The sequence below is a fragment of the Denticeps clupeoides genome, chromosome 5 (assembly GCF_900700375.1).
Source record: "Denticeps clupeoides chromosome 5, fDenClu1.1, whole genome shotgun sequence".
Classification (NCBI taxonomy): domain Eukaryota; kingdom Metazoa; phylum Chordata; class Actinopteri; order Clupeiformes; family Denticipitidae; genus Denticeps; species Denticeps clupeoides.
In genome coordinates, this window is record NC_041711.1 from 29273609 (window position 1) to 29300893 (window position 27285).

Genomic DNA, 27285 nt, shown 5'->3' on the forward strand with positions numbered 1-27285 from the left:
CTGCAAACTGAAATATCTCTACCAATAAGCTATTAGAGGGAGCAGAAGAGCGGTGGAAGTAAAATAAATATTTAACATATTACCTGACTGTCAACCACCAGGTTCCGCATGCAGCCCACGAAGCCCCTGTAGTGTGGATGAGTGCGCCGGTGTGGGTGTGTCTCCTTCACCCCACCCAACTGGAGAGGCTGGTTCACATTCAGGAACCTGGAAAAGAGATCATCCATAGTTATATACTCCAAAAATACTCTAAATTCTAGAATAACATTTACAGTACATGCTGTGTGTACTCCTGCTGACCTGTGTGGTCCTGGTGTTTCTCCAGTGGCTTTGCATATTGACTGGTCCGTCTCCGGCATTTCCAGCCCCAGACCCTCCACCTCATTCACAGCAGCACCGGAGCAGTGGTCCAAGATCAGCTGCACTGTCTAAAGCAAAGCAGGAATAAAGATGAATTCTGGTCTTCTTAAACATGACACACCAAACACATTCCTTTAAATGTAATTGTGGAAAAACGTAAATTCAGATAAACGGTTTAGCTCATTCTTGAGCGAGTTAAGCTCATTATAATTTGATATAATTTGGACAAAAATTATTTTTACTTATTGTTACATTATGTATTTGTATTTGATTAACCAGAAGTAGACAGATTAGCATTTTCCATTAGCGTATAACTTCCTGTCTGAGTTCCTCAAATCAAGTTAAAGATCGAAGCCGCATGAAGGACATTGAGGTTCTCATACAATTTAAGCAGCTCATATGAGATGAATGGCCAGTAAGGTGACGCAATGTTTGGCACAGCTTCTTTTGGACAGACATTATGAAGGAGGAAATGCTATGGACCCCTGAACTCACACAATAATTCCTGGTGACGCAACAATCTATTAGTATATCAGTGCCAGGACAGTAAATCTCTGTACACTTATAGACTCGACATGGACAGACCTTGCCATCACTGATGATGTCAAGTCTGTGCCAGCGGCGGTCGGAGACAGTGGCTCTGGGAGGCAGCTGCAGCGTGAGGGTGCCAGAACCATGGTTCACGCTGAGAGATGGAACCCCATTCTTCAGTTCTGTTTGGGTGACAGAAATTCAAGGAGAACCCATTACATTAAGGCAGAGTTACAGTAAAACTCCCTACAGAAGCCATTCAGGGCTAGTAATACCATTCTCTGTGAAGAGACACATCCCACTACCATATATCATTACACTTTCCAGTAACACAGCATAAATCCCAAACTGGGCATCCCTCCAAAAATGTCTCTTAACCTACAAACTGTCCCCTTCCTCACCCCAGCTTCATATGCAGCAGGCGGGTACAAATTGAGAGCTGCTTACATTAATGTATGACGAATGACCCAACTGACCTTCACAACTATTGGCACAAACTGTATTGAACAGGAATACTGAAAAATGCTTTGCTGCAATCAATTTGTGGTCAAGATCGATCTCCTGCTCCCACTGCATGGGACATATCGTTGGTTCAATAATTATACACGTACAGATATCTCTTATGGACAATCAAGCTATGCTTTTTATTTTGCTATTTATTTCTGTCTTCAAAAATCTATTTCTGGTATGAACGAAGTACAAATAATGATGCCAACGATTTAAAATGATTGCTTAACTTTAGACTACACAGCATACATTCAGTGCCACTCTTACCAATAGCAATGAAGTCCTCTGGTTCCCCATACTGAGGCGGTGCCAGGGGGCCATTGTAAAGCAGCAGGCCATTGGCAGACTCAGTGATGAACTCTAGAGAGATGTGACTCTGAAAGCAAGGCTTTAAAGGAGGAAACCAGGCATAGCCTTGACCATGGAAGCTATGCTTTGTCAGATGGCACTCAGGCCCATCAAACATGGGGGGGCATTTACACCTGACAACGAAAAGAAATATGCTCTTAGTATAACAGAGTAATTTTCTATGCAGAACATCAGCAAAAATCAGGATCAGTGTAAAAGCGGCCTTTATCAGAGTCTAGCACATAGTCTACGCGCACCCCCCCCCAGCTAGGAAGTAAACATCTCACACCCTCCCCCCTTCTACTCACTGCACTTTGACGGTATGTAACGTTTCATAATAAAACCTTAACGTATATTAAACCATTCCTTGTCTTTCCATTTGGAGCTTTTATTTTGAAATGTCCAATACTGTCAAAAGCGCAGCTAGTGGAAGAGCTGTATTATTTAGCATTTTCACAATATATCAGCTGCAGCAATTGAAAAAAACAACAACATGTGTTGGTGTTTAAGTTCACAGAAATACATAACTTTGTGAAAGTGGAGATTTCTAGGTTTTTGTTTAATGACTAAGAGAAAATCCATCAAAGTTCTAATAATAACTGTCAAATACAGAAGTCACTACAAACTTTAATCAGGTCAAAAAAATCATGTTCCCCGGAGTCACACTCTCCCCCCTGGCATCGCTCCGCCACAATTTGAGAAGTGCTGGGCGAGCATAAGGGTTAAGCAACTCTGTACTGCACAGCCAGAGGCCATTGCACCCACAGGAACATTACTGGGAGACTGTGTTGCTATAATGCAGGGGTCACCAACCCTGGAGGGCACTAGTCCTGCACAGCTTAGATCTTTCCACGGTCCACACTTCATTCAACTCAAAAACTGTGTGACAATGAGTACAGAGGTAGAATCAGGGGTGCAAAATGAAGTTAAACACAAAAATGTGCAGGACAAGTGCCCTTCAGGACCAGGGTTGGTGACCCTGCTCTAGTGAGTCTTTAACCCCCTGATTGATGCATATGGCGTGTAGGGAATGTTAAATAAATACATGGAGCATCCATGCCATCTTTCTAAGCATCATTGCAAATGTTGCATTCCAAAGTCTGTCTCTGCTACCTGTAGCCCAGGTCACTGTCGATGCAGGTCCCCCCGTTCAGGCAGGGGTTACGTGGGTAGGAGGCGCAGGACAGGTGCTGGCTCTCTCTGGCTGAACATCCACACTGGGCTTTGGCAGTAGCTGCCACAGACACCAGGGAAGTGTTCCCGTAGCTCAGCACCGTGGGAGTGTCACTGAATGTCACCCTGCTGGAGCAGCCCCCCGTATGGCTGCAGTCTGCGTACGTACACTCATCCACTCCCACCTGCGAGATGCTCACTCCCAGGGCCGACTCCAGCTGCGTGAGAAAGAAAGAGCCCATTAACACTGGCATGGCCTGTGATACACGACGCTCCAAACGGACTGAAATGCGCATGAAGAAGAGTTAGTGGATATTTTGAATTTCTCAAGGCCGTAAAGTGAGTAAACAGCGGCACGCTATCAGGCCATTTGCAATGCTGCCCCTCTCAAACAGCGCGCTCTCCGGAGCCTGATTTATTGAGCAGTGAATTCTTTATAAGGAGACAGCTGCCCTCCTCCTCCCTTCTCGTCTCATGGTCTGCACTCACCCGCCGCTGCCTTCTACCTTAAATGGGTGTGAAATATTAAATGCCTCCCTGATGTTCTCCATGGGGGGGCTGCAGTAGGGTGTACACGATCGACCAACTACAGGTCCATGTTCATATTTGTATATAATGTAGGTGTCAATGTGCGTCAGTTATTTATATAGCATATAGTTTATGTATAAATCCTGCTATTGGTTTACACATGTGCTTTCTAGACGAGTGTGAGTCTGTACTCTGGTGTTACCTTGATCTTGTGAGTGGCCACATTGCCGTTGAGCTTCTCAGCTTTGTAGTAGGGTGAGCCGTGAGCAGCAAACCACAAGCTGAGTTGGCGGTTGCCCCGCTGGCTGCTGTTGGCCACGCTGAAGATGTGGACGTTGTCCAACTCTGTCTGCAGGATCTCGGACAGCATCCGTCTAAAGCGAGTGTAACGACTCTCCTGACCCGCCGGAGCGCAGAAAAATTCCTCGGCTGAGAGGTCTGTTTGCCAGCGAGGGGGTGAGACAGGGAATGCTCTTACTCAGGACTGAATCGGGACCTTTATCATCCTTGAGCCATCACGCTTGAAGCTCAAAATGGAAGAAAAAAAGAAGGGGAGTACTCACTGTACAGCACCACAGAGCCTGCATTCAGAATGGCATCCTCTTTCAAATCCATGATGATGACCTCCACGGTAGAGGTTACGTCGGGCCAGGTCTTGTCAGTGACATGGATCTGCAGGCTGTAGGTGCCAGCTGGGGCTCCTTCCCGGATGCTGAGCTCACCTGAGTTCTGGTTTAGATTGAATAGCCTGAATAGATAAACGAAAAAAAACAAAAGGATAGCTTAGCAAGAAATTCCATCATATATCCATCATGCCATCATACAGCAAGGAGTGATGAAAAATCCCAGCTTCAGTTTTTAGATAAATCCTCCTCCTAAGATCATGAATCTAAATTAACATCTGAGCTATTACAAGAAAAAATATATGTTTCAGTGAGCACATAACTTGACTTTCTCTTTTTTGTTCTCTTGTGTCTTCTTTGTGCACAAAACTGGTACTAACTAACTGAAATGCCCCTGTCATGCTGGAACCATGAAAACCTGATTTTGGTCATTTGTCTATGATTGTGTCCACCTATCTTTCTGTGCATAAATTGCTATCTCTTTGTTGCCAGTGTATGCCATCTGCCCAATGGGTTTTAATGCAAGTTATATAAATGTATCAGAAATAGGCCCTCGCGCAGTTTGTTTTACATTCAATATTCATGCCAGTTAAAGTATTTCTGCTCCGGTGAAAGTTCTGCGGACCTTTTTTCATTTTTTTTATCCATCCGATTGATTCAAATTCCAACAAAAAACAGGCCCTGATGGGGAATATCTGTTCTGTGGCAGGAAAAAAAAAACAAAGGCTGCACTGCAGATTGCACATTGAGTTTGCCTGTGACATTTGAATCCCATAACGCCCTGTGATGTAACAGCAGCGCTGGTGCATAGCTATTCTGATTGTCAAGATGCCGGACAGGGCACGCCAAGGTCAGCAAACTCATGCTGGCCTGCTTCCAAATGAGATTTTAAAAGGCGCAATCATGTTCACATAACAGTAACTGAGTTCCACGCTGGTGGTGACCTTCAGCTCTGGTGCCAAATTAGGTAATTAACTGCCAAGCAAGCAAATAAAACAGTGGCTGGATCGAAATTACGTGGTGGGTGCCAAGGGTTGTCACACCAGCCAGTGCTAAAGTGCTAATATATTAATACAGTAATTAACCAAATTAACAAGGGCAAATACATGGGCTAACACAGAAAAAAATCTAAAAAACCTACTCAAGCTTTGAGTGGAATTTAAAGTGACTGATCAAGTGACTCAAAGCAGCCCCATGGATTTAAAAGAGGCTGCTGAGCATAATCTCTGCTTTGTTCAGTGTCTCTCTGTAGTTTTGGTCGAGTGGTATCATCTCTGTCACTTGCGGGATAAATCTGAGCTCTCCACCACATTACAGGCAGCTTATTACAGTGAGCATGAGTCGTCTGATGAAACCTGTGGTTCTTCATCTCAATTCTGAAGGCAAGCCTTTATGATGCATTAATATAGATGAGGGCCGCAGATGAAATTGTGACGAATGGCAATACACTCGACATCTTTCTATTGTTCTCACTGGACCTCCCTGACTTACTCTCTGTCCCTTCAATGTCCCACCCTCCACAAATAAAAAAAACTTCAATAGACGATCAAAGTACCTTGGGGTTTTGCCTTTAAATCTGTAAACCTTTTCATTCCAGTCGTCAAGGTCAGGGGATTGAACTTGTCCAAGTACAGTAGTGGGGAGAATACCTGGGAATCACAGCAAAATGCATTTAGTGACGAGAGAAAGCCACATACTGCCTCTTCATCTCCCAGGGATGTGAGAGCAGGAGAAGAGTGCATCTCTCAGAGAGATCACAGAAAGCCATTGCTTGTTCTTTGCTAGGATGGACATGGTGAGCATGCACCACAGCCTGTGGGGTGGGTGGTGGGGAGGTGTTAAAGCTATTAATATGCATGTATGCTTTTACTCCAAAAGCAAAATGTGATGCTGTAATCCCGTTGGGCATGAAATCAACAGCTTTTAAAATGGCTCCAGTTTATGTGCCTATTAAACCTGTGCCTTAACTTAAGCAAATTGTTTTCTTCATGCTGCTTTGAGCTACACAATGAGTTTTTATTAGAAGGTTAATGTCTTTCCATCAGAAAACAAAGCACTAAAAATACATCTGCTCCAAGCACATTTGATTTTATAAGAGCTGACAGATAGCACAAATGTTAAATAAATGATAGTAAGAGGTATGGTTAGTGGTTCCTCATTTGTGATTTACCTTCATAGCTGTAGACGATGAATTCTGAGTGACCTGGTGCATGGGGGTGGTCGTTCCGATCGCCAATGATGACGGTTAGCGTGCTGGTGGAGCTCATTGGAGGAACACCGCTGTCAATCATCAGGATGGGGAGGAGGTACTGCTTCTGCTGCTCACGGTCAAAAGTACGTAGGGCCGTTATCAGAGCACTGCCATTCCTGAGGTCTGTCAGGTTAAAGTTGGTGGCATCTGAGGTCAGCATGAGCAGACGAATGGAAAAGGGGCCACCGTTGGGTGAGGTATCGCGGTCAGTGGCATGAAGCAGGAGTGATGTGTCATTCATGCGAACCACCTGAGGTGCAGCTGTGTTCTCCCACACAACGGGTTGATAATGTGCTTCGAACTCAGGTCCATTGTCATTCACATCCTGTACTGTTACCATGATTATGGCTGTGCCGGTGAGGGATGGTGACCCCATGTCTGTGGCATGGATCATAAGTCTGTGTTGAGAGATCTTCTCTCTGTCCAGGGAATTGGCCACCACCACCCAGCCACTCTTGTCCACAAGGAACTGATGGTAGGGGTCAGACTCTGGGGAGATGCTATAGGAAAATTTACCATTTTGGCCTGAATCAAGGTCCATAGCTGTAACCTGGGCCACAACGGTCCCAATAGGGACATCTTCAAACATAGAACCCGCCTCGTAGAACTGAGGGAAGAAGACGGGGGCATGATCATTGGAGTCCTCCACCTGTATGATGCAGACAGCCAAGCTGAAGAAATCAGCATCTTCCACCTTGACAGTCAGGTTGAATGTGCGTTCATGGGGCTTTTCAAAGTCAATCTTCTTCTTCAGCCTCACTATGCCACGGCGGTTCACTTTATCTGTCTCAATGAAGAACTTGCGCTCATCATCACCCTCGACAATGCTGAAGGTCATGATGGCATTCTCACCCTCATCTCCGTCAGTGGCAGCCACAGTCAGAACCTCGCTGTTGATGTCCAGGTTTTCAGACATGGATGCAATATATACCTTCTGGGTAAAAACAGGGGCATGGTCATTGATATCAGACACCACAATGGTAGCGGTGCCTGTGCCCGAAAGCCCACCTCCATCCATGGCCTCAACAACAACCAAGTATCGGTCTTCAATCTCTCTGTCTAAAGAACGCAGCACGGTATAGATGGTTCCTGTTGAAGGATTAATGGAGAAGAGGTTCAAGTTGATATCGTTGCGCACATTTTGGACAATGCGGTAAGTGAGCACAGCATTCCTGCCAGCCTTGGGGTCATCCAGGTCAGTAGCCCTCATCTCCATTATGGAGGTGTCAGCAGGGGAGCTCTCAGGCACACTGCCCACAAAGCAGCTGTCTGATGAGCACAGGAACATGGGTGTGTTGTCATTGATGTCGCGCACCTCCACCAGAACATCTGCGAACCCTGTTAGTCCTGCACCATTCTCATCTGTTGCCAGAACCAGGAATCGCCATGCCGAACGCTCCTCCCTGTCCAGACGCTTCTGAGCATAGATTTGTCCAGTCAGCTCCTCGATGGTGAACTCGCTCCCAGCACCCTGTCCATGTAAGGAGTAGCGAAGTGCACTCTGATCTGCTTCCTGATCTGGATCAGTGGCTGACACCTTCAACAAAAGAAAAACATTAAAAAGACAAGCCACTTCTGGTGCATTAAGAACCTGTATTAGCAACTTTCTTTGTCTTCTCCAGCCAGAGAACCTTGCGTAGGACAGCCATCAAAGAACAAAGAATGCAATTAAAAGTTAACAGACAGAGCAAATAGGTATTTCATCGTTTCTCTCCTCTCACCAGTTTACACAAACCCTTTGAAGATTTTTTTGTTCCTTCCTGACATTACGGCAAACAGTCATCCTCTGAAAGAGGATGACAGCCGAGGCCAGGTGTGTCAAAATATTCATTTCATTTTTTTTCCTGCTCTCCCATAAACTAGGAGCATATTAATAAACACAACAAAGCATTTCAAGGAAGCCTGCCACAAAGCCAAAACAATTTAAAACATTAGACCCCACATCAAATCAATTGCAGCTCAGGGGAAATGACTGTGTAGAAGGCTCCTTTCTGAAGGATTACCTCCCCTCCTGCTGGAATCTACTGCGGTTTTTCTTCACGCCTGTCTCTACACTTGAGATGTTCTCTCTCTCTCTTAGACTAATCCTGAGTCACTGGCATGATATTCTACACAGCACATGCAATCATGTCGCCTGACCTCTAGTATTAGGACAGGCAGCTCCGTCAGCTCCTCTGTGACGCTGGTGTGGTACTCTGTCTGGGTGAAGATGGGCACCTCATCGTTCTGGTTGATGATGTTGATCACCACTGTCGTCTGGTTCTCCCATTTTCCATCAGAGGCCACCAGCCGTAGCTCGTAGCGCTGCACCAACTCATAGTCCAGCTTTTGGGCAATGAAGATGGTGCCAACCTCAGGTTCCACGTCAAACGTGCCCATGGTGTTCCCAGAGGTTATCTGGTAACGCAGCTTTGCGTTGGCACCTATTGAATGAATAAGATCATTAAAGGTCCTCATCATGTAAATTTCACTTTGTGAGATTATATAACATTAATACGAGTTCCTCTAGCCCGTATATGGTCCTGAAGTGGCTAAAAATGGTGGTAGGTGTAAAGAGTGCTTTGGCCATTCTGCTTTGCTGGTTAGAGAACGGCAGCTCAGACGGTTGGATGTGGAATGTGTCCCCTTATGTAGTCATAAGGGGAAAGATTACCTCCCCTTTCTCATGCTTTGTCCGCCCAGAGAATTTCCCACCCTTCCCCTAAAAGAAACAGTCATGGATTGAAAACGTGTGAAGCATTGCAGTTGCTAGGTCACTGGATATAAAAAACAAATGTTTTTTTCTTTTTAGTTCTGTCATGTGAGCCTCTGAAGAACTATTATTATTATTATTATTATATATATTTTTTTTAACTCTGACAGAACTCGCAAACATTGTGGTTGGTGAATGGGGTTGATGATGCCCTTTCTGCAAATGCCCACTCACTTCTATAGGCTGCTCAAGAATGCATGTATTCTTTCACTGCTGAAGATGACACTTCTCCAGAACAAGACCCGATTATGTCGAGGGCTAGTGTGGAGTGGCTGGAGGTGACTGATAACCTGGGAGATACCCCCGAAACAAACCTGCTTGTCCTGACTGCAGGGCGGTGGGAAATATCTCTCCGACACGAGTCTTGCTTTGGCTCCGTTTACCAGTCCGGAGCAGATTTTACGAGACAAACTCCATCTGGGCGAGCCACGTTAGGATTTCATTAGGACGTGTTGTGCTTGCTTCGGCTGGCACGTCTGTCAGAGGCACAGGGCACGATGTGCTCTGACACTCGCTGAGGGGAGCTCAAGTGCTTTTTGCCCGAAGTGGCCGGCTTAATGAACAGCCTAACCATATGGTGCCCCCCTCATGCCACCCTTTCCAGTTCAAGACATAGAGGATTAATGGCTTGCTGTTAAAAACACCTCGGCTGGTGCCCCCAAATTCAGCCTCTGGACAAAGTCATCTGAGCAAGGACCATCCATTCTCACCCCCTGACCCCTTTATCCCTTCTCATCCAGACAAAGCCCTAAAAAAACATGGAAAGTTTTCACATTTTCCACTCTGATGAAGCAGTCCACCGCTAAATGGATGGTTTTGACAAATGAGGGTAAAGCTAATCAGCTTTAGGAAACATTTAAAGGGACCATAAAATTCATCTATTCCCCCTTGGATCACTTTCATTCTGAGCATAATACGAAACACCAGGATTTAATGGGGAGGCCGTTCATGGTCGATGCGGAAGCCAGAAACGGAGGGGCCTTGGCTCTTATTTGCATTTTCAGCTCGTGGCAATCGTGAGCCATTAGCTGTCAGATGGGCCCGGCACTGAAACCCTCTGCCCGCATCCTGCCCCTTGTCACCTTCAGCCTGCAGAAAAGTCTTCCTCTCTAATGAGGTTTCGGACCCCCGCGTGACTCGCTGTCATCGCAGTTCCCCCGTCGAGTTCGGCGCGACCACCTTGCCGGGGCGCCGTGCCGCGCCTTATTTGTCAAGTGTGTGTAATCCGAGCTGCTGTTTTGTTGTTATTCCGTGTGCGCGCGCGAGTGTGACGTGCTACCGTCATGCTGACAGGGGAGCGCGGGTAACCTTTTGTCCGGACGCGGAACGAGAGAGATTAGGCGGCGTAATCCACTCGCCGAGCGCCGCAGACAAGCGAGGGACGGCAGGCGGCCATGCAACACTGGACTCTGAGGTGATTTGTGTAAGGCCGTCTCGCCTTGATGAACAGGGTAAGTGTGTATGTCCACGTGTGTGTGTGGGGCCCTCTGCTCCATGGAGATGTGTGTGATGACTACTAAACTTCACCAATCAAAGCGCTCTGAGAACAAGCGGCCATTAAATCAGTCAATCTCAGCGTGAATGGCGTGATGAGCAGAACATCAAGCGTGGCTGCGTTCGCTGGCCCGCCCCAGCTAATTCACAGGGCCAGAGTCGGTTTGAAGGATACCCTGCTCTCGAAAGACATAAATAAAACATTTACATAACAGCAGCGTTTGGTTACGGAGGTCAAGCTCTGCATGGCATTGAGGTAAAGCACGGTGTCAGCAGTTAATCTCCCCACATTACAGCGCGCCGCTATCAAGTTCTTCACATTTAATCTCCTAAACAGCCCCTTTATCAAACAAATAACACACACCAGATTAGCATAAATATAGCCCTCCCAAACAGAAACTCAGCACGGTGTTAGGGATGAAGTGACAGGAGGGTCGGAGGATGAGATGAGACGAGGAAGGAAGTGAGACTGTGTGTGTGTGTGTGTGTGTGTTCGTGTGCACTACCCAGCTGCAGAAGCCTGAAATCCTCCCAGAAGACATGCCTGATCAGCAAGGCTGCTGCTGCTTAATGGGATCGTGCCATGTTTTATGGATTATCTCATCCTAATACAGATTATCTGCCCGGTCAGACACCTGCGAGAAGTGAAGGAGTCAGGAGGGGGGTGGCAAGTTGTGTTTTACTGTCAGCTTCTTCTTTTTGAAGGGACCTTTTCTTCTTAATTAGCCAGAGGAACAATGGGGCAGGCTGCCGAGGCGGCGCAGTCTGAAGAAGGCGGCGGGATTAGCCGGGGTATTGAGATGGAATTACAGATTTTCTGTAGTTTGCTATTTTACTGTCTTCCTGCTGCTATGCTTCTGCCCTGTGCTGCCTAAACGTCCCCATAGAGATGTGAGACAATGCAGCACAGCACAGGACAGGACTGGAAATTGGGATCAACAATAAAAAAAAAGTGATCACTTAATGTGATCACCGTTCATCCTTCAAGACTTGAGACTCAGTATCTTTGCTGCCTCATGAAAACTGACATTTTGTGCAAATTACACCAGGGTTCTTTACCACTGTAATTAAACAGGTCTTTCTCATTTGTTCATTCGTCTCCCCAATGACTTGGGACAACCAAAACAAAGGTACGAACATCAAAAAATTGCCTCAGGGGGCTGAGTTTTTTACTCCCACGTGCACCACAGAGATATGCTAACAAGCTCTGAGAATTAAGAAATGGATGATCAAATAAATAACAGACCTTGCTCATTGATTTATCTACTCCATCTGTCTTAAAATCTGCATGTCAAAAAGTCAAAATTAAATAGGACTGATTAAAACTAAATTATTCACAAACGTAACTGTTGTGGCTTCTAAGTGGGTTGGTTGGACAGGAAGACAAATGCGCTTAGATCCTATGAATCCTCCCTTCTTTACATTCCCAGCTATTTCAGCTAATAAGCGGCAGCTTTAATGTTGATTTTAAAACCCGGTCTTGGTGGTGGTTTAGGCTTTACTACCCCCATTTCAGAGGGGACACACTGAAAACCTTCTTGGTGCTGAGTTTGGGGCTTTACATTGTTCTCTCCGGCAGCCAGTTAACATCAGTGACTCATGCATGATGAGTACCCCTCTCACCCCAGTTGACGTTACATTACATTATGCCCAGGGCTCTCACCCTCATCCTCGTCGTTGGCGGTGACAGTGATGACGATGAAGCCCACTTCCTTGTCCTCCTCCACACTGATCTCGTACACAGACTGGGAGAAAGCCGGGGCGTTGTCGTTGACATCGGTGACAAAGATCCGCACATAGGCAGTGTCTAAAGCCGTGAGAGGAGTAAATTCATCACTAATGCAACACATCTCCACTTCACGGAATATTAAGGATTAACAGCACGTGTCTCGCACATTGGGGCAATCATTTGAGAGCAACATATAATCTAGTGATATAACAGGCACTTTGCCAGACATATATTAATTTATTATAAACATCTTGACAAAATCTCATTATAACCCCATTAAGAATGCATCGGCCATGTCCTAATGAAAGAAGTGCATCCGGCCAGCTCGGGTGCAGAGAGGAGGAACGCATGCATACCTGTATTTGGCTGGCCCTGCTGGCTTGGCCGTGCCGACTCTGAGCTGTCCTGGGACTGGACTTCGATGAGGTAGGAGCCCTTTTGCTCACGGTCGAAGGAGGCCCTGGTGTGGATGACTCCAGTGAAGGTGTTGATGCTGAAGAACTGTGAGTCTCCGCTTTGGTCCTTCAAGATGATGTAATTAACCTGTGAAACGGCAGGAAATCTGATGGCCCTTGCCGATGGTGTTGCAATGCCAGGGATGGCAGAAGTCAATTTTCTGAAAATGGATTTGCGCTAAAGATCTCACCATGCCATGCAGACCAGAATCCAAGTCTGTAGCTGAAACCTGGACAACTGATGTGCCAATTTCAGCCCCCTCGGGCACGGTGGCCTCATACGTGGAGGACATGAAAAAGGGGACATTATCATTCACATCTGAAAAGAGAGGAGAGAAAGAGAAAATTACAGATGAAACCAAGGATCATAATTAACCTTTAAAAGAGACTTCAATGAGCCAAATAAAACAAAAAAAAAAAGATCGGAGCTCTTTCTTCTGACTGAACCACAAAGCCCTGTGATGAAAAACATAAATGAATGTAGCAGTTGGAGAGGCTTTTAGGCTTCATCTGTGGGACGAGGTAGTGAGACTGGGAGGAGGCCTGCTGTTCTCTGTGGCTGGCTGATTACTCCACATTCATAATGAGCTTCCAAGGGGCTTTTGTCTTCCCTTTCATTATGGTTCAATCTCCTCTCTCCCCTTAATTAATGCTGATGCTATCTCAAGTGTTGTACCGCACTGAAAGGCCCCCCCACCCCAGCCCACCAGTTCCTTTAACCTGCTGCTTCCCCACATCCACAATCCCGGCATCAACATCCACTGCACCTCTGAGCTTTTCCCCCCAGTTAAAAACTCCACAAAGAACAAGACATATACACACAAATCAGCCCACAGGATATGCAAATTAGCAAAAAATTAGCAAAAACTATGATAAGTCATGCATAATAATAATGCATCATGCTAGTGTGATATTAAAATTCATTGTAAATTATTTACTTTAAATTATTTAGTTTAAATCTCATAAATTATTTACTAATAACGTGATAAGCAGAAAAGGGCCCGTTTAGTTACCTTGATCGCTCTTAGTGTAAATTGCACCCATTAAGAGAACGTTTTTTTTTTATCTGTCAGCTGCAGACAGCTACAGACAGCTGTTTCATCAGTGCTTTCATGCACTAAATGACAAATAATTCCTCAATAACATTGTTTCTGATGGCATTTAATTTGCAGAAAGGGCTGCCAAATCACGTATTTACAGAATTCCAATTTACAATTTATTATATTAAAACTATATGATATTTGTGATAAAACTATTTGATATCAGTTACACAAAAGAGACTTCCACAATCTGTACAATTAAGAATGATACTACGTGTCATTGCTGCCAGCGTTGCTTTTTCTAGTTCCACCAACTTAATCACCTCAAGGATTCACAAACAAACTGAAAGGCAGACATTGAACGATGGAGAGTGGGTTCACATTGAACCACTGACTCTCAGTTGCCTATTTTCTTAGTGGCTTTTGAGCTATTTGTGAGCTAAGATCTCACCAGTGAGGTTGACGTAGACGGTAGTGAAGGAGGCCAGCGGCACGGCCGCCACATTCTGCACTCGCACGCGCAGGGTGAAGAACCGCGTCGCCTCATAGTCCAGCGGCTCCGCAACCAAGATGGAGGCGGAGCCATCACCGCGGTTGGGCTTGATGTAAAACCTCACAGGCATGTTGGTCTCTGGCACCTGGCCCTCCTCAAGGTTGTAGGTCACTCTCGGGTCTCCAAGGGGAGAGGTGGCCTTTATGGTCTGTGGGTGGAGAAAAGCGTTACTTGAATATGGATCCAACATGATCTGCCAAAGCTGCATTTTCTTCATGTCGATCCTATGGATTGAAAGTTGTACCGTGGACCTATTGGTAATCTAATTTCCTCTTGCTGTATATGAGTTGTGTGTATGACTGTGAATGTGCACAGTGTTAAAATGTATTGTGGAGGCATGTAGGCCTACCAGAGCGTGTGTGATAAAGGAATTGCTTGGATGCGCAATATCTCTACACAGTTTTTCTTTCTTCCTTCTTCCTTCTTTTTGTCCACAATGAAACAGTGCCATAGCCCATGAAAAGTAGACCTTTTGCCAAAGCCCACTAAGGGTAATTAGCATTATTTGTGAAAGGGCATCCTAAATCAGCACAAATGCCAGTCACACCACTGCTGACTCCACGCCTTGAATACATTAGCCACCGTCCACCTGCGATCCATGTCATTTGCTATTGAACTGATATTGACACTGATAGAGTAACTTTGTCCTGAACTACACACATTAGCCAAAACATGACAGCTACTGACAACTGAGATGAAAAACACTGATAATTTGGTTACCATAGTGATATATTAAACAGCAAATGAACAGTCAGTTCTTGAAGGCAGTATGTTAGAAAGAGGAAAAAGGGCAGTTTTGAGGATCTAAGTAACTCAAGGGTCAAATAATTGAAAATGAACTGGTGGGGTGGTCCAAGAAAGGACAACCAGGAAACAGTGAAAATAATACCACTGACCAATGGAAGGAGGCCTGGTCTGTTGAAACATATATTGGGTTGTGTAATTCATGTGGACAGTACTGTTTGGTTTGAGGAGAACGACAAAAAGTTCAAAGTGTTCAATTCAAATGCACCAATCTGAGTATTTGAGTCTGAACATACAGAGCTAAAAGTGTCTTGTGCTTATGCCCGGGTGCCTGTGCCATGGTGCTGGTTTTAATGTTGTGGATGTTCAGTGTAGTCCCTGGACTCTTTCCTAATCGAAACTTCATGCCTGAGTTTTTTTTTGGAATTTGCCACGCTTTCTTCTGGAGGCAGGGAAAAGGGAGGGGAGAGAAACCAAAGTGACAGGAAGTGACAGAGGAAAGAGATATCGCTGTAGAACACAACCTAGCTACAAAGGCCCTCACCAATGAGATTTCATAGACATGGTCTCGCACCTTTTGATGTCACCCACTGCTCATATGATGCTCAAGTGAAGGCAAACCGCCTGAGGATTTTCTCCCCCCTCCCAGTGCATGAAGCACAACAGGAGATATGATTTATGACTTAAAAGCTCTGTGAATAGACGGGCACTCTTTTTGAAGATGTCAGTTTTCTGTATGCTGCAGAGGTTTGAGCTGCCCAAGTTCAGAACTTTGTAACCTCAAGAGTCCAAAGCTATCCTCACAACTCATTTCACCCCCCCGATTAACTACAAAAAACAGCGTTAAACAAAGAAGTGCAACAGTTACTGCTGGAAAGGCCGATGGAATACAGGATGCTGAGTCCAGAGCAAAGGACAGTTTCATCGACTTTTCCACACCATACATGGCCACATTGAGGTATGGAAGAAATTCAAGCTTTCAAACAATTGTTAATGTCCGAGAGCAGCAGTAAGCAGAGAGAGGGAGTAAGAGAATGTGAGGGAGGGTGGGAATGATGGGTCGAGTTGGAAGTTCACTGAGCCGTGGCTGATGCGGTGCTCAGCTGTCAAGTTTGCAGCTCGGTAGCAGGGCAAGGTCGTCCAGCCACGGCCCGTGTAACGTTGCTCCACCAGAACTTGGCCGCTTCCTGCTTTTATGGGTCAGGGCTCTCTGGCTTGAGATTGCCCACCCACATGATGACCTACTTCACCACCTTCACCATCACAGGGTGGCTGGCTGGATCAGCCAAACGCTGGAGGCGAGTTGCATAGCATCCACACAGTGGGAGTATATAATCAATACCATAACCAGCCACTACATGTTCATTATATTTCAATTCCTCATATTTATGCAGAGTCTAATAGTTTGTGGGAGCAGAAGCTCTATCTAAATATTCTTGTTCAATAAAGCCTAATCCCAGGTTCTGAGATTTACTGTACTGCAATGTAATTTTTTTTTTTTAACTTCACATTCTCAGGTTAAATGAAATGACATGATATGAAAAAAAAAATCACTTGAAGTAAAAGGACAGCATTTTCTCACAGACAGACAGACACACATCTACACAGACTCTTCTACACAGACAGTGGTGGCCTAGCGGTTAAGGACCGTCCCCACACACTGCTCCCCGGGTGCCTGTCATGGCTGCCCACTGCTCACCAAGGGTGAAGGGTTAAATGCAGAGGACAAATTTCACTGTGTGCACAGTGTGCTGTGCATCACATGTGACAATAACTTCACTTTAAATTAACAAATCATTTAGATGATCAGATGCTAACATAACATAACACTCACCCAAATATTACATTTGTGTGGTTCCAACAAACATTGTGTAAAATTCATCCTCTACTTTCTAAAGACTGCAACATCTCAGGGTGTTGAAAGCTGTAAATGGTTGTGCTGCCCTGGAAGTCATTTACCCTTCCTGAGTGGGTAGAGGCAGTGATGGGGGAAATACCAGTCACTGATATAACACAGAAAAGCTCTCAGAGGCGCTTTCCAACTGAGTGGAGAACACTCAATGCATAAACGCCAGAGCTGGAAAACATTTCCCAGGATGCCAGGCAACTGTCCCAATGAAGCTCTCTTCCCATGTTGCATGCACTCAAGTGAATATTGTTTCTTCAGCAAGATTCATCCTGTTTAACATACATGATGTAATATAAAAAAATGAACCAATTCCCTCAATAAAAATGTGTCTGAACCCCGGGACATACCTGATTAACCCTTCTCATTTCTCCCACCCTGCACCAAATACGTGACTGTGCAGCATGATGAGAATGATATTGCCATTATTATGGCATCAAAGCATGAATACAAGGCCTCTTAATTACTTTCTCAAGGTTGCAATTACTGCATTTTGAAACTGGCTAATTATCATTCCTTAAGATAATTCCACAATGAGCCAACTGATATTTAAAATTTTAATTAGGGAGACGAATAGACAGATAGGTGGATAGAGGAGATAGGGGATGGTGGGAGGATGAATAGGAACACTGCACACAACAAGGCGGCTCAGTGTTGCTAATGAATGCATTATACTGTTTAACAAGCCTAATTTGTATTTAGAGTTCTAAGGATAAATTACTGCAAAAGCTCCCAATGCACAGAACAGATTTTAACCATCAGCTGCAACAGTTACTCCCCACCAGGGAGTAAATACTGTACTTAGACGCGAGAAAAAAAAGCCTCATGGAATTGTTCTGAACAGCTTTGTTCATCAGGTCATATTATTGGGCACAAGTTTGCATCAACGAGTGTGCAATCCTGAGTGTGGGCATGTTAATTAACAATGAACGGTAATTGCTCAAAATTGCTGCATGTTCTCTCTTATTTTATTTTATTCTATCTTTTTTCGCTTTATTTTTAATGAACATGTTGTCCATGTTGGTCATGTCCCTGGTAATGGAATACATTTTTTTTTTCTTTAATGTACAACACTTCGGTCAGCTAATTTGTTGTGTTTTATTTATAAGTGCTTTATAAATAAAATATAGTATGGTATAATATGGCATATAAAAGTTGGTCTATAGACTCTATTTTAAAACTTTCAAGCAGGGGTAGACAATCAGTTATGATGTAGTGAAGATGGGTGGAGGTTTCCATATCTGACCCTGTCACAACCATTTGGCATGACGAGGCAGGTGAACGGAGATGATGACGAAACTGGACGATGAAGAAGGATGTAATCGCACAATGTCACGATACAGGGGTTTAATTAGTGTAGAACAGGACAGGGGAGACATCCGGCCAGGGACGGATTGCGGACCGGGTCAGCGGGGCCGCTGCCCAGGGGCCGTTGGGGTGCAGGGGACCTGTGGGGCCCCTAGCCCAAAACAATTTGCAACGCAAACAGTTTTTTTCACATTGGAGAACTTGCAATGCGGAAATCATGGGGAGAGACCAACCTTTTCCCATGGTAATAACCAGGCTGCTGAATAGAAATGGGATGATTAGCAAAAGTGCTTTGATTTAGAGCATGAATTGTATGACATTCAAATAATGTGTGCTAAACAGAGATGGGTAACCTGGTGCTAACATTAACGTGAGGTAATGGCATTAGGCTGTACTGATTATAATTTGAGATCCAACTTACTGGATCAACTTAAGCCACCTTCTTTTCACATTTTCCGAGGTAAAAAGCATCAAAAGATTTTGTCAACATCAATTCTGCTTTTACAACACGGTACACTGCACTAGTTTTTACCCACAAGTGGCATGGTGATGTAGCAACTAGCCCAGCAACTAGTAACTAGGGCTCGCGAACATTTTGCCCAGGGGCCCACACGACCCATAACCCGTCCCTGCATCCGGCAACTGGCGAACGTGTGACACAACAAAGACCCGACGTAAGGAAACATTACACAGGACTGAAAGCACTGTAGTAAAACCACTCCAATCTGACGTTACCTGGCAGAAAGAGGCACAATAAAGGTTAAAAGAACAAACAGTTTCTAATGTATTAACACCTTTAGACTGCTATTGTAGTTACATGTAAATATTGTATGTAAAAAGGTACCAATGTTACAGAAAATCCCAATATAAAAAGAGAAAGGGATAGCGGAAGAAAGACAAAAGCCAGGAGCCAAGCTACAGAGAGGTCACCTGGTCCAGGAGAAACAGGGAGGCAAAGGCCCAGAAACTGGGGGGGAAATCGGCCCAGCTCCCGACGAAGAGGAAAAAGAAGTGCCAAGTGTCCACAAGTGTCCATTGGTTGTTTCCGCCCTGTCACGCCCTTGGCGTCTCCTGATTGGGGGGTGTCGTAGCCCGACAAAGACAAAGTAGGGGACCTCAAACAAATGGCTTTTTACGCCTCTTGTTCGGGGGAAGGCCGTTTGACAAAGAACACTGAACCTCTACGCAAGACAAAAAAGCAGAATGTCATGGACTTCCCATCTTACACAAGAGATGAATGATAGTAACTTAAATTTCTCTGCCATTAGAAACCGATTATCACACAATTGTCAAAAGACATAATAACAAAAACATGATAAGCAATACGACTAAAAATTGAAATAACTGCATGGCGGTTATTCAACTCAGTGGTCAGTGCTTGATGACCAAGTGAAAGAGACATGTCCAGTAGCTGGTCACAATATGGAAGCATGCAACCCTGATTAAATGATAGGGCAAGGTCTCTGGAAGCACTCATTGCCCATCAGCCCCATGCATTGTTTTACCAGATTATATTGGTGCTGCTAATATTAAACAACAGCAGGTTACCCCGATAATTACAGCTGGGAAGGAGGCAGGCTCTCTCGAGGAAACTACTCAGTCCGCTGTTTGGTTCTGTTTTGTCAGCCCTGATAAGGTTTGCTTCATTTGGCAGTCATTTTTCATTAATTCATGTCCTGAACAGTGTCAGAAATGTAAATTTAAAAAATGCTGTTTATTTGATCTTCAAAGTTGTAAAATCTTTCTTTCATCCATTATTACCTAATTTTAGATTACCTTTTTTCTGAATATTTTTTTTTTGTATGTGTGTGTGTGTGGGGGGGGGTTGTTTTCTCTTTTGGTTGTTTTATGAATCTGCATGAAAAATAACACATTAAGAATAGCTAATGCTGTCTGTCTGTTGTATTATAATATTATTTAAAATTCGATATCAGCCGATGAACGGAACTGTTGGAGTCGAGTAAAACAGCTGAAATGTCACCTGCTTGTCACCTGGTGTTTCTTCCAGTTACCAGTAAGGATTAGAGTACCATGACTGTAAGACAATTAGAAGCTAGTCCAAAAGTCTGATGATAAGCTATATTCAGTTATTCCATTCAGTTGCTTATTTCATTAAGTATTCAACACCATTAACAGAACCGATATCACCACATTATTGATATTCAGGTTTTTAGAAGCAGTTACTAATTAGAACCAATTATAATTGCAATTTATACCTACCTTTTAAAGTGTCTTAGTGCAAAGTCAATGTGAGGCAATGAAGCACATGTTATTGCAAAGGAAATGGTCACTGCATATCATTAGTGTTAGCAGTGTTTGGTTTCCTCCATAATTTTAACTACACCTTGCCTGTTATTATTTCTTTCTGCCTTTCTTTCTTTGAAGACAAAGAGAAAATATGAGTGCATTAAAATATGTAAAGAACTGGGCTCTGCGTGTGGATTAAACTGGCATTTGTTATCTGTCAGGAAAAGCTGCCAGGAAATGAAGACCACAATTAAGGACTCTCCCCCCAGTCTACCCTGTATAGAAATGAGACGCGTTTTTCCACGTCTCTCCTTTCTGTGCTCGTTTTCTCCGGTTCACACCGAGTTCTAACACGAACGTCATTGGAGCGGGTTTGGTCCCTCAACTGTGGGCAGAGGCCTTTAAGTGCTCTGCAAACAAATTATCGGTAATGACAAGCAAAGCCAAATGAGGACACTCTTCGACACTTTTCGACAAAGCCATTCCAATACACCCCTCCCTCTCATCATTAGCCATTAGCATTTTTTAACACTCCGCTTTCGTGCCCCACTTTCGGTTGGAGAGACTGCAAATCAACCCGGCTCTGACCGCGCACAAAACATAAAAGCGGAGAATTACTCGGAGCAATGTGGCAATGTGCTGTTTCAGACGCGTGTGATAAATACACGAGGCTGTGCATGCTGCAGAATGTTTGGCAGGGCCCAGAGAAAGATGCTGATGAGGGGGAAATGAGTCTCTTACGGGAGGGCTCCTCATGGCCTTCTTTTTACTGATGAATCGGCTGCTTGTGGGGAAGCAACTCTGAATGCTGGCTTCTTTCTAAATGAAGTATGAGACAAAGTTCAAGGGAACCAGGACTCTGCCTTGGTTCCCTCGTAGAAACAAAAGGTCATGGAAAGGAATCCGACTGCAGTTTGTGACTGTATCACAAACCTCAGTGGTACCACCTCTGAAAATTTTTACACAGGAGGCTATTCCCAATATGAATATTATTAATTACAAAGTGTCATCCACTGTCAATGCTGTAATAACACAGTAAGTTAGATTATTCACTGTAATACATTGAGACGTTTCTACATTTAAATCCAAAAACCAGTGAATCTGCAATATAATCTCAGAGATTGCTGGTGCACCACTTAATGGAAGTCAAGTTGATGGCGGAAAGTTACAAGTCAATGAGTGCGAAAATAAGAGTCTATAAAAGCCCAGCAGCGTCTTTACCTCCTGTGGAGGCTGATGAAAGCCCATTTCCCACCACCCATCCTCACCACCTTCTATAGATGGACTATTGAGAGCATTTTGACCATCACTGTCTGTTTTGGGAACTGCACCGTATCGGAACCTGAGACCTACAGCGGATAGTGAGGACAGCTGAGAAGATCATCGGAGGGTCTCTTCTCTCTAAAGGACACACTCTGCATCCAAAAAGCCACCAGCATTGTGAAGGACTCTACACACCTCTCACATGCACTCTTCACCCTCTTACCATCTGGAAAAAGGTACCGGTCCTCACTGCCAGACTGTGCAACAGCTTCGACCCACAAGCCATCAAACACCTGAAAACCCAGGAACTTTCCACTCTGGACTGACACACACACACACACTACCTCTACATTATTATCTATTATCGCACTGTTCCACTTGGCACAGCACTATTTGCACTATTTTACTTTTCACATTTGTTCTTCATTCCACTAGTTTAGTGGTGTCTGTCTCCTTGTTGTCTTTGGCACTTTATGTAGCCCAGTTTATCTGTGTCGCACACGTGCACTTTATGTCAGTATGTAACTTTGTTTAATAGTTCAAATGTTACATGTAGCACCAGGTTCCAGAGAAACGTTATTTCGCTGCACTGTGTACTGTCTAACATGTATATAGCTGAAATGACAATAAAGCTCAACTTCAACTATAGCCCTTTATACCAAAATACAACCTGATAGTGTGATAGAACTATGGACATTATATTTCTGCTACACAATGTATTTACATATACCCTACTTTTTAGGCCATTTACAAATGTTCTTATTTTTGAGAGTAAAAAATTCATTAAAATGATATCAAGTTGGTCAAAACTCCTGTCGAGTTGTAGCTGTTGTACATGTTGTACATGTTGTAGCTGGAAATTTCAGTCGGAATATCTGGTTATTGGAAAACCCTTTTCAATGATCTTAGTTTGGCTGAAAACAGTTGGACTGTTCACCCACAAATGTGTGTTTAACTATATTATTTCAAACTTTGTTATAATTTTTTTGGTCGTTTTTCTATTCAAATCACTTTTTCTTTTGAACTTTTAATGGTTGTGCATATTTGCACATATTACAATAAATATGTGCACAAAGACAATTAGACCTGCTTGTGAACAACCAGTTACTTTCAACTTTATTGTAAATAATTTATAGCACTTACCACAATCTTAGTGTCCCTGACAGTGTTTTCAGGGATAGTGACCCAGTACTCAGACTGCTCCCACTGTGGAGGCTGGTTGTGGACATTCGTGATAATGACAGTCAGATCCACAGAGCTGCTCCGGTTGCCCCCATCCGTGGCGATGATCTGCTGGTTGATGCGTGAAGTCTGCCAGAGCGAGAACAAGAAGACCATAAGAATTGGATCCCATCACACATGATCTTGGCATCCAGCAGTTTTAATGGCAATGCATTTGACTTTCTTAGTGTTGAATATTTGTTTGTTTTATATTTGAATATTTGATATTTAAATATTTGTTTGTTTTATTAGTTAAGTAACAGTGTGTTGTTCTTTGTTATGTGTAATATTGTGAATAATAATGCAAATCCCCTCCTGTCAATATATGAGTCTCAAAGCCATGTTCAGGCCATGTTTACATGTAGACAGATTATCAGTGCTTTTATTCAAGCTTTCTTATTGACGTAATACTGAATGTGACATTAGCACTAACACTCCCTGCACTGCATATCCCCACCAGCTCTCAATAATTCAGCAACCCTATGAGGTGATAATGATCATCAGAAGAAAACAGAAAAAAGGAAATTAATAGGAAAGTATAGTATATTAATAGGATATTACTATTACTATGATCACTTCCACAGCATATTGTGTGGAGGTACAGATCTTTTTTTCAATGCCATTACAGAGTTTGCTTCTTAATTTGACCTTCAAGGCCAATGCCAAGGAAAAGAAAGAGAACTGCACCCTTTAACTACATTTTATTCTGTGTCATTAATATTAAAACTACTGACAGAAGTTGAGTCAGCAGTAAAAACTTAACCAGGATTCCAAATATTGCTTCTTTTTAAGTCAGCCAAAAAATGAAGAAAAAAAAAAAGCCTGAATGAGTGATCGAGGAAGGGGGTGGAGGAGGCCAGCCAGTGATGAAGCTCATTTTTTCATCTGAAGCAGGGCAGATAATCCTGCCTGACATCTACTGGCTTCACCGCGCCGATCTCTGTTGATAAATGGGGGGATGCGAGGTGACAACTCCTGCATGATGAAAAACACCCGACCCGCACCCGCCGTAATGACCCACACCAAGCTAATCATGCTGCCTTAAGCCTGCCGAGACAGAAGGAAAAGGAGCGGCTGCTTGACAGACGCCGCGAGAGATGGGGGAGGGGCCCTATCGGCCCTATTCCACTCTGGGCCACGTCCAGAATCATTTCTGTCAAACAGGACAGAGACAACTTAAAAGCTAAAAGGTGTTGGATGGGAATTCTGCATAAATATTTCAGGTTGTGTAACACTTCACCTGAAGGCTATGGCTTGTGTTCTGAGACTGAAGATCTCATGCGGTTCGCTATACAGAGACAAATCCCTTCTCCATCACCCCTGTGATGGGACAGATGAGGAAATGTGATGACAACCCAGGCAAATTAGTATCATGGACAGTCTGCTTTTCCAGGACAGAGCATGTCAGGCAATGCCTCCTAATGTCAAGCGATGGCCCTTTTCGATTTTACATAACCTGTACAAGAGTGACAATGCTGGAAGCCCCTACTCGGAAAGCTGACATTTCTGCAGAGACAGATATACATGCTGACTAGCAGCAGAGTCGAGGAACCACACTAGAAACTAAAAAACAATGAAGGAGAAACAAAAAAAACACAGCAGGTACAGCACAGACCTTATAAAATGTCACAGCTGCCTGGAGGAAGACAACCAACCACTGGAAATCTTTTCCATAAACAAATTGTGCATAGAGCACCACCTGAACGCCAGTAAAGACATGTAGATAAATATAGACAGAGAGTCCATGCTATTCAGAGCTCTGCCATGTTTAATATGCAAACGCAATGGGAAGCGAACAAAAGACAGAGGTGAACACGGGTCTCTGAGGAGGGTATCAAGGAGGAAGAAGATACACACGTCTTCAAACACCCACGCACACACACACACACACACACACACACATACATATGCACACCGAGGGGGAGGAGAAAAGAAACACCTGTACTAGACCAACCAGCTGTGGATTGTTCATCTCCACATGCTGAGAAAGAGACAGAATGCGGGAGCAGGAGGAGAAGGGAAGTGGAGGTGTCTCCTAAAAGCTCAGAACAAATAAAGCAGCATCATCTGTGCAAGCAGACTAATATAAACTGACTTTCCAGCATTATGTGTTACAGTCTTCTTGAGGTCTTAATCTTCATCATCATCCGAACAATTTCTGTGTAAGGACTGTGTGAGAACTTGTTAAGGCAGAAGCAGGTGTACAGTTCAGAGGTCAACTGGTACCTGTGAGATGGGGTGGTTGACGTAAATCCAGCCGTTGGCGGGGTTGATCCGGAAGTAGGCTGGCTGCTGCTGGGACAGGGAGTAAGTGATGGCTGCGTTGATACCCTGGTCATCGTCGTGAGCAGCCGCCCGCAGGAAGCTGGTTCCCACAGGGGTGTCCTCACGCAGGTAGTCTGGATGAGGAAAGGGTTAACGTGTCAAAAAAAGATGGTGGCAGCCAAAACAATGGCAACAAAAAGGCAGAAAAGCCTTGATGGCATCAAAAATTTAAATAACTGCAGAAATGATTGCGTGTCCTAGAAACATTTCTATCTCCCTGATAAATAGTTAATAAACCACACCAGACACATATTTTGATATGATGAAAAGGAATTCTGACATCAAACTTATCAAACGGATATTTGCATTGGTAAACAAATACAAATCTGCGATAGGGACAAATGTTTCATCACTCCAGAGTGCTTTCAAAGAGTATACCAGTGACCGGCCTGCTGCTATTCCAGCCTCTAGGAAAATCCACTGAGATTTTAAACATTAATCGCCATCACTTCCGTCTGATCAAAAATTTCGTTCAGCCAGCAGAAATGCAGGCAGCTGCTGCTTAATGTCATACAGCAAGGCCACTTTTAAATGTTTAACGATTGGCAAGGAAGTCAAGCATGAACTTTTCAATCTCTCCCTATCAGGGCCTGTAAATTGTGCAGGGTTTGAGGAGACCTTTTGTTGTGATTTATGAAATAAAACTTTAAATACAGCACAATATCAAATTTAGTAGGCCCCTGCTGGCTGTGTGACAGAAAATAAAAAAAAAACAACTAAAAGAGCATCACTTAGTAGTTCGAGCTTTTCAATTATATGATCAGGTCTAATAGAGACATTATGACGCAAACATCGAAATTGAATCTGATCATTATAAATGAGTACGTTGAAGTATGTTAGAGCACTAAACTTGCCTGACAGTTAAAGTGGATTCGTGAGACTCATCAGCCTTAATAAAAAAGGTGAAATGATTTTAGAGTTTACTGTCTTCAAAAATAACTAATACAAATAATCCATCCAAAATCTCTACACTGAGCCAACATTTAACACTTATATAGAGTAAAGTACGAAAAGTATGAAATACAGTAAATACAAGAGGTCACAACCCTTTCCACAAAAGTGTGATACTGGTGCATGTGTGAATACTGTGACAGACACACTTGTCACACAGCAGCAGCAGAACTTACATTGGTAGCGGCTGTTCTCAAACTTTGGGTCATTGTCATTCTGGTCGGCAATGAGGACCATAATCTGACAGATACCGATGAGGGGCTCCTGGGCGAGGTCAGTCGCTGTGACGGACAGGGTGTACTCCCTCTGCCTCTCGCGGTCGAAGCTCGTGGTGGTGGTGATCACGCCTGCGGCCAAAGGCCATATGCAAATTCAGAAGCAGCACAATAAAAATGCAACGTGTAGGTTGAAAAATAAGTCAGAATTCAAGTGGAACAATATCCGTCTCCGAGTTTCAGCATCATTGGGTTTCTACCTGTGTCAACATCAATGGTGAAACCAGACAAAGCTCCGTCCCGCTGCATGATCCCATATTTCACTTCTCCATTTACCCCAATGTCAGCGTCATGAGCATGGACACGCAAAACAAATGTCCCGGGGGGCTGGTTCTCCAGGACCAAAGCGTTAACACTGTAGTTGAGGCACTGAGAAAAGAGAGGACAGCACTAAATGACTACAGTCTGCAAACAAATGTGCAACTCTCAACAGTCATTTTGCAGTTCAGCACCTGCATTATTTCTAGAGGAAATCACTTAAAATGTGTAATTTAAATCATTATATTTGCTGTCTGAATGATCACTTGTGGCCTGACTTGCGACTGCTACCCATATGGCACTTGCAAATTAAACCGCAAGTAAGAAGGAAAGCAAGTTTGTAAAAAAGAACATTAAGATCTCAGATTATAGCAGCTGGACAAATAGCATCATTAGAATGGATGGAGTGCTGGGGTGCTGGAAATGAAGCTGCTCTTGATGAA

General features: G+C 44.0%; 1 protein-coding gene across 1 annotated transcript in view; it reads right to left on the bottom strand.

Annotated features, from left to right (window-relative positions):
- The window catches only part of LOC114790349 (neural-cadherin), a 95471-nt gene that overhangs the window by 7306 nt on the left and 60880 nt on the right, over positions 1 to 27285 (bottom strand). Inside the window, exons 9-26 of the mRNA XM_028980338.1 lie at positions 26785 to 26953; positions 26486 to 26656; positions 25260 to 25432; positions 22956 to 23123; positions 14243 to 14492; positions 12943 to 13070; positions 12653 to 12839; positions 12231 to 12374; positions 8461 to 8744; positions 6241 to 7858; positions 5626 to 5719; positions 4011 to 4195; positions 3650 to 3885; positions 2860 to 3137; positions 1666 to 1880; positions 946 to 1073; positions 301 to 428; positions 84 to 207 (exon numbers count right to left, since the gene is read on the bottom strand). Coding sequence (XP_028836171.1) covers positions 84 to 207; positions 301 to 428; positions 946 to 1073; positions 1666 to 1880; positions 2860 to 3137; positions 3650 to 3885; positions 4011 to 4195; positions 5626 to 5719; positions 6241 to 7858; positions 8461 to 8744; positions 12231 to 12374; positions 12653 to 12839; positions 12943 to 13070; positions 14243 to 14492; positions 22956 to 23123; positions 25260 to 25432; positions 26486 to 26656; positions 26785 to 26953 — 4680 coding nt within the window. The remainder of the gene's footprint in view (positions 1 to 83; positions 208 to 300; positions 429 to 945; positions 1074 to 1665; positions 1881 to 2859; positions 3138 to 3649; positions 3886 to 4010; positions 4196 to 5625; positions 5720 to 6240; positions 7859 to 8460; positions 8745 to 12230; positions 12375 to 12652; positions 12840 to 12942; positions 13071 to 14242; positions 14493 to 22955; positions 23124 to 25259; positions 25433 to 26485; positions 26657 to 26784; positions 26954 to 27285) is intronic.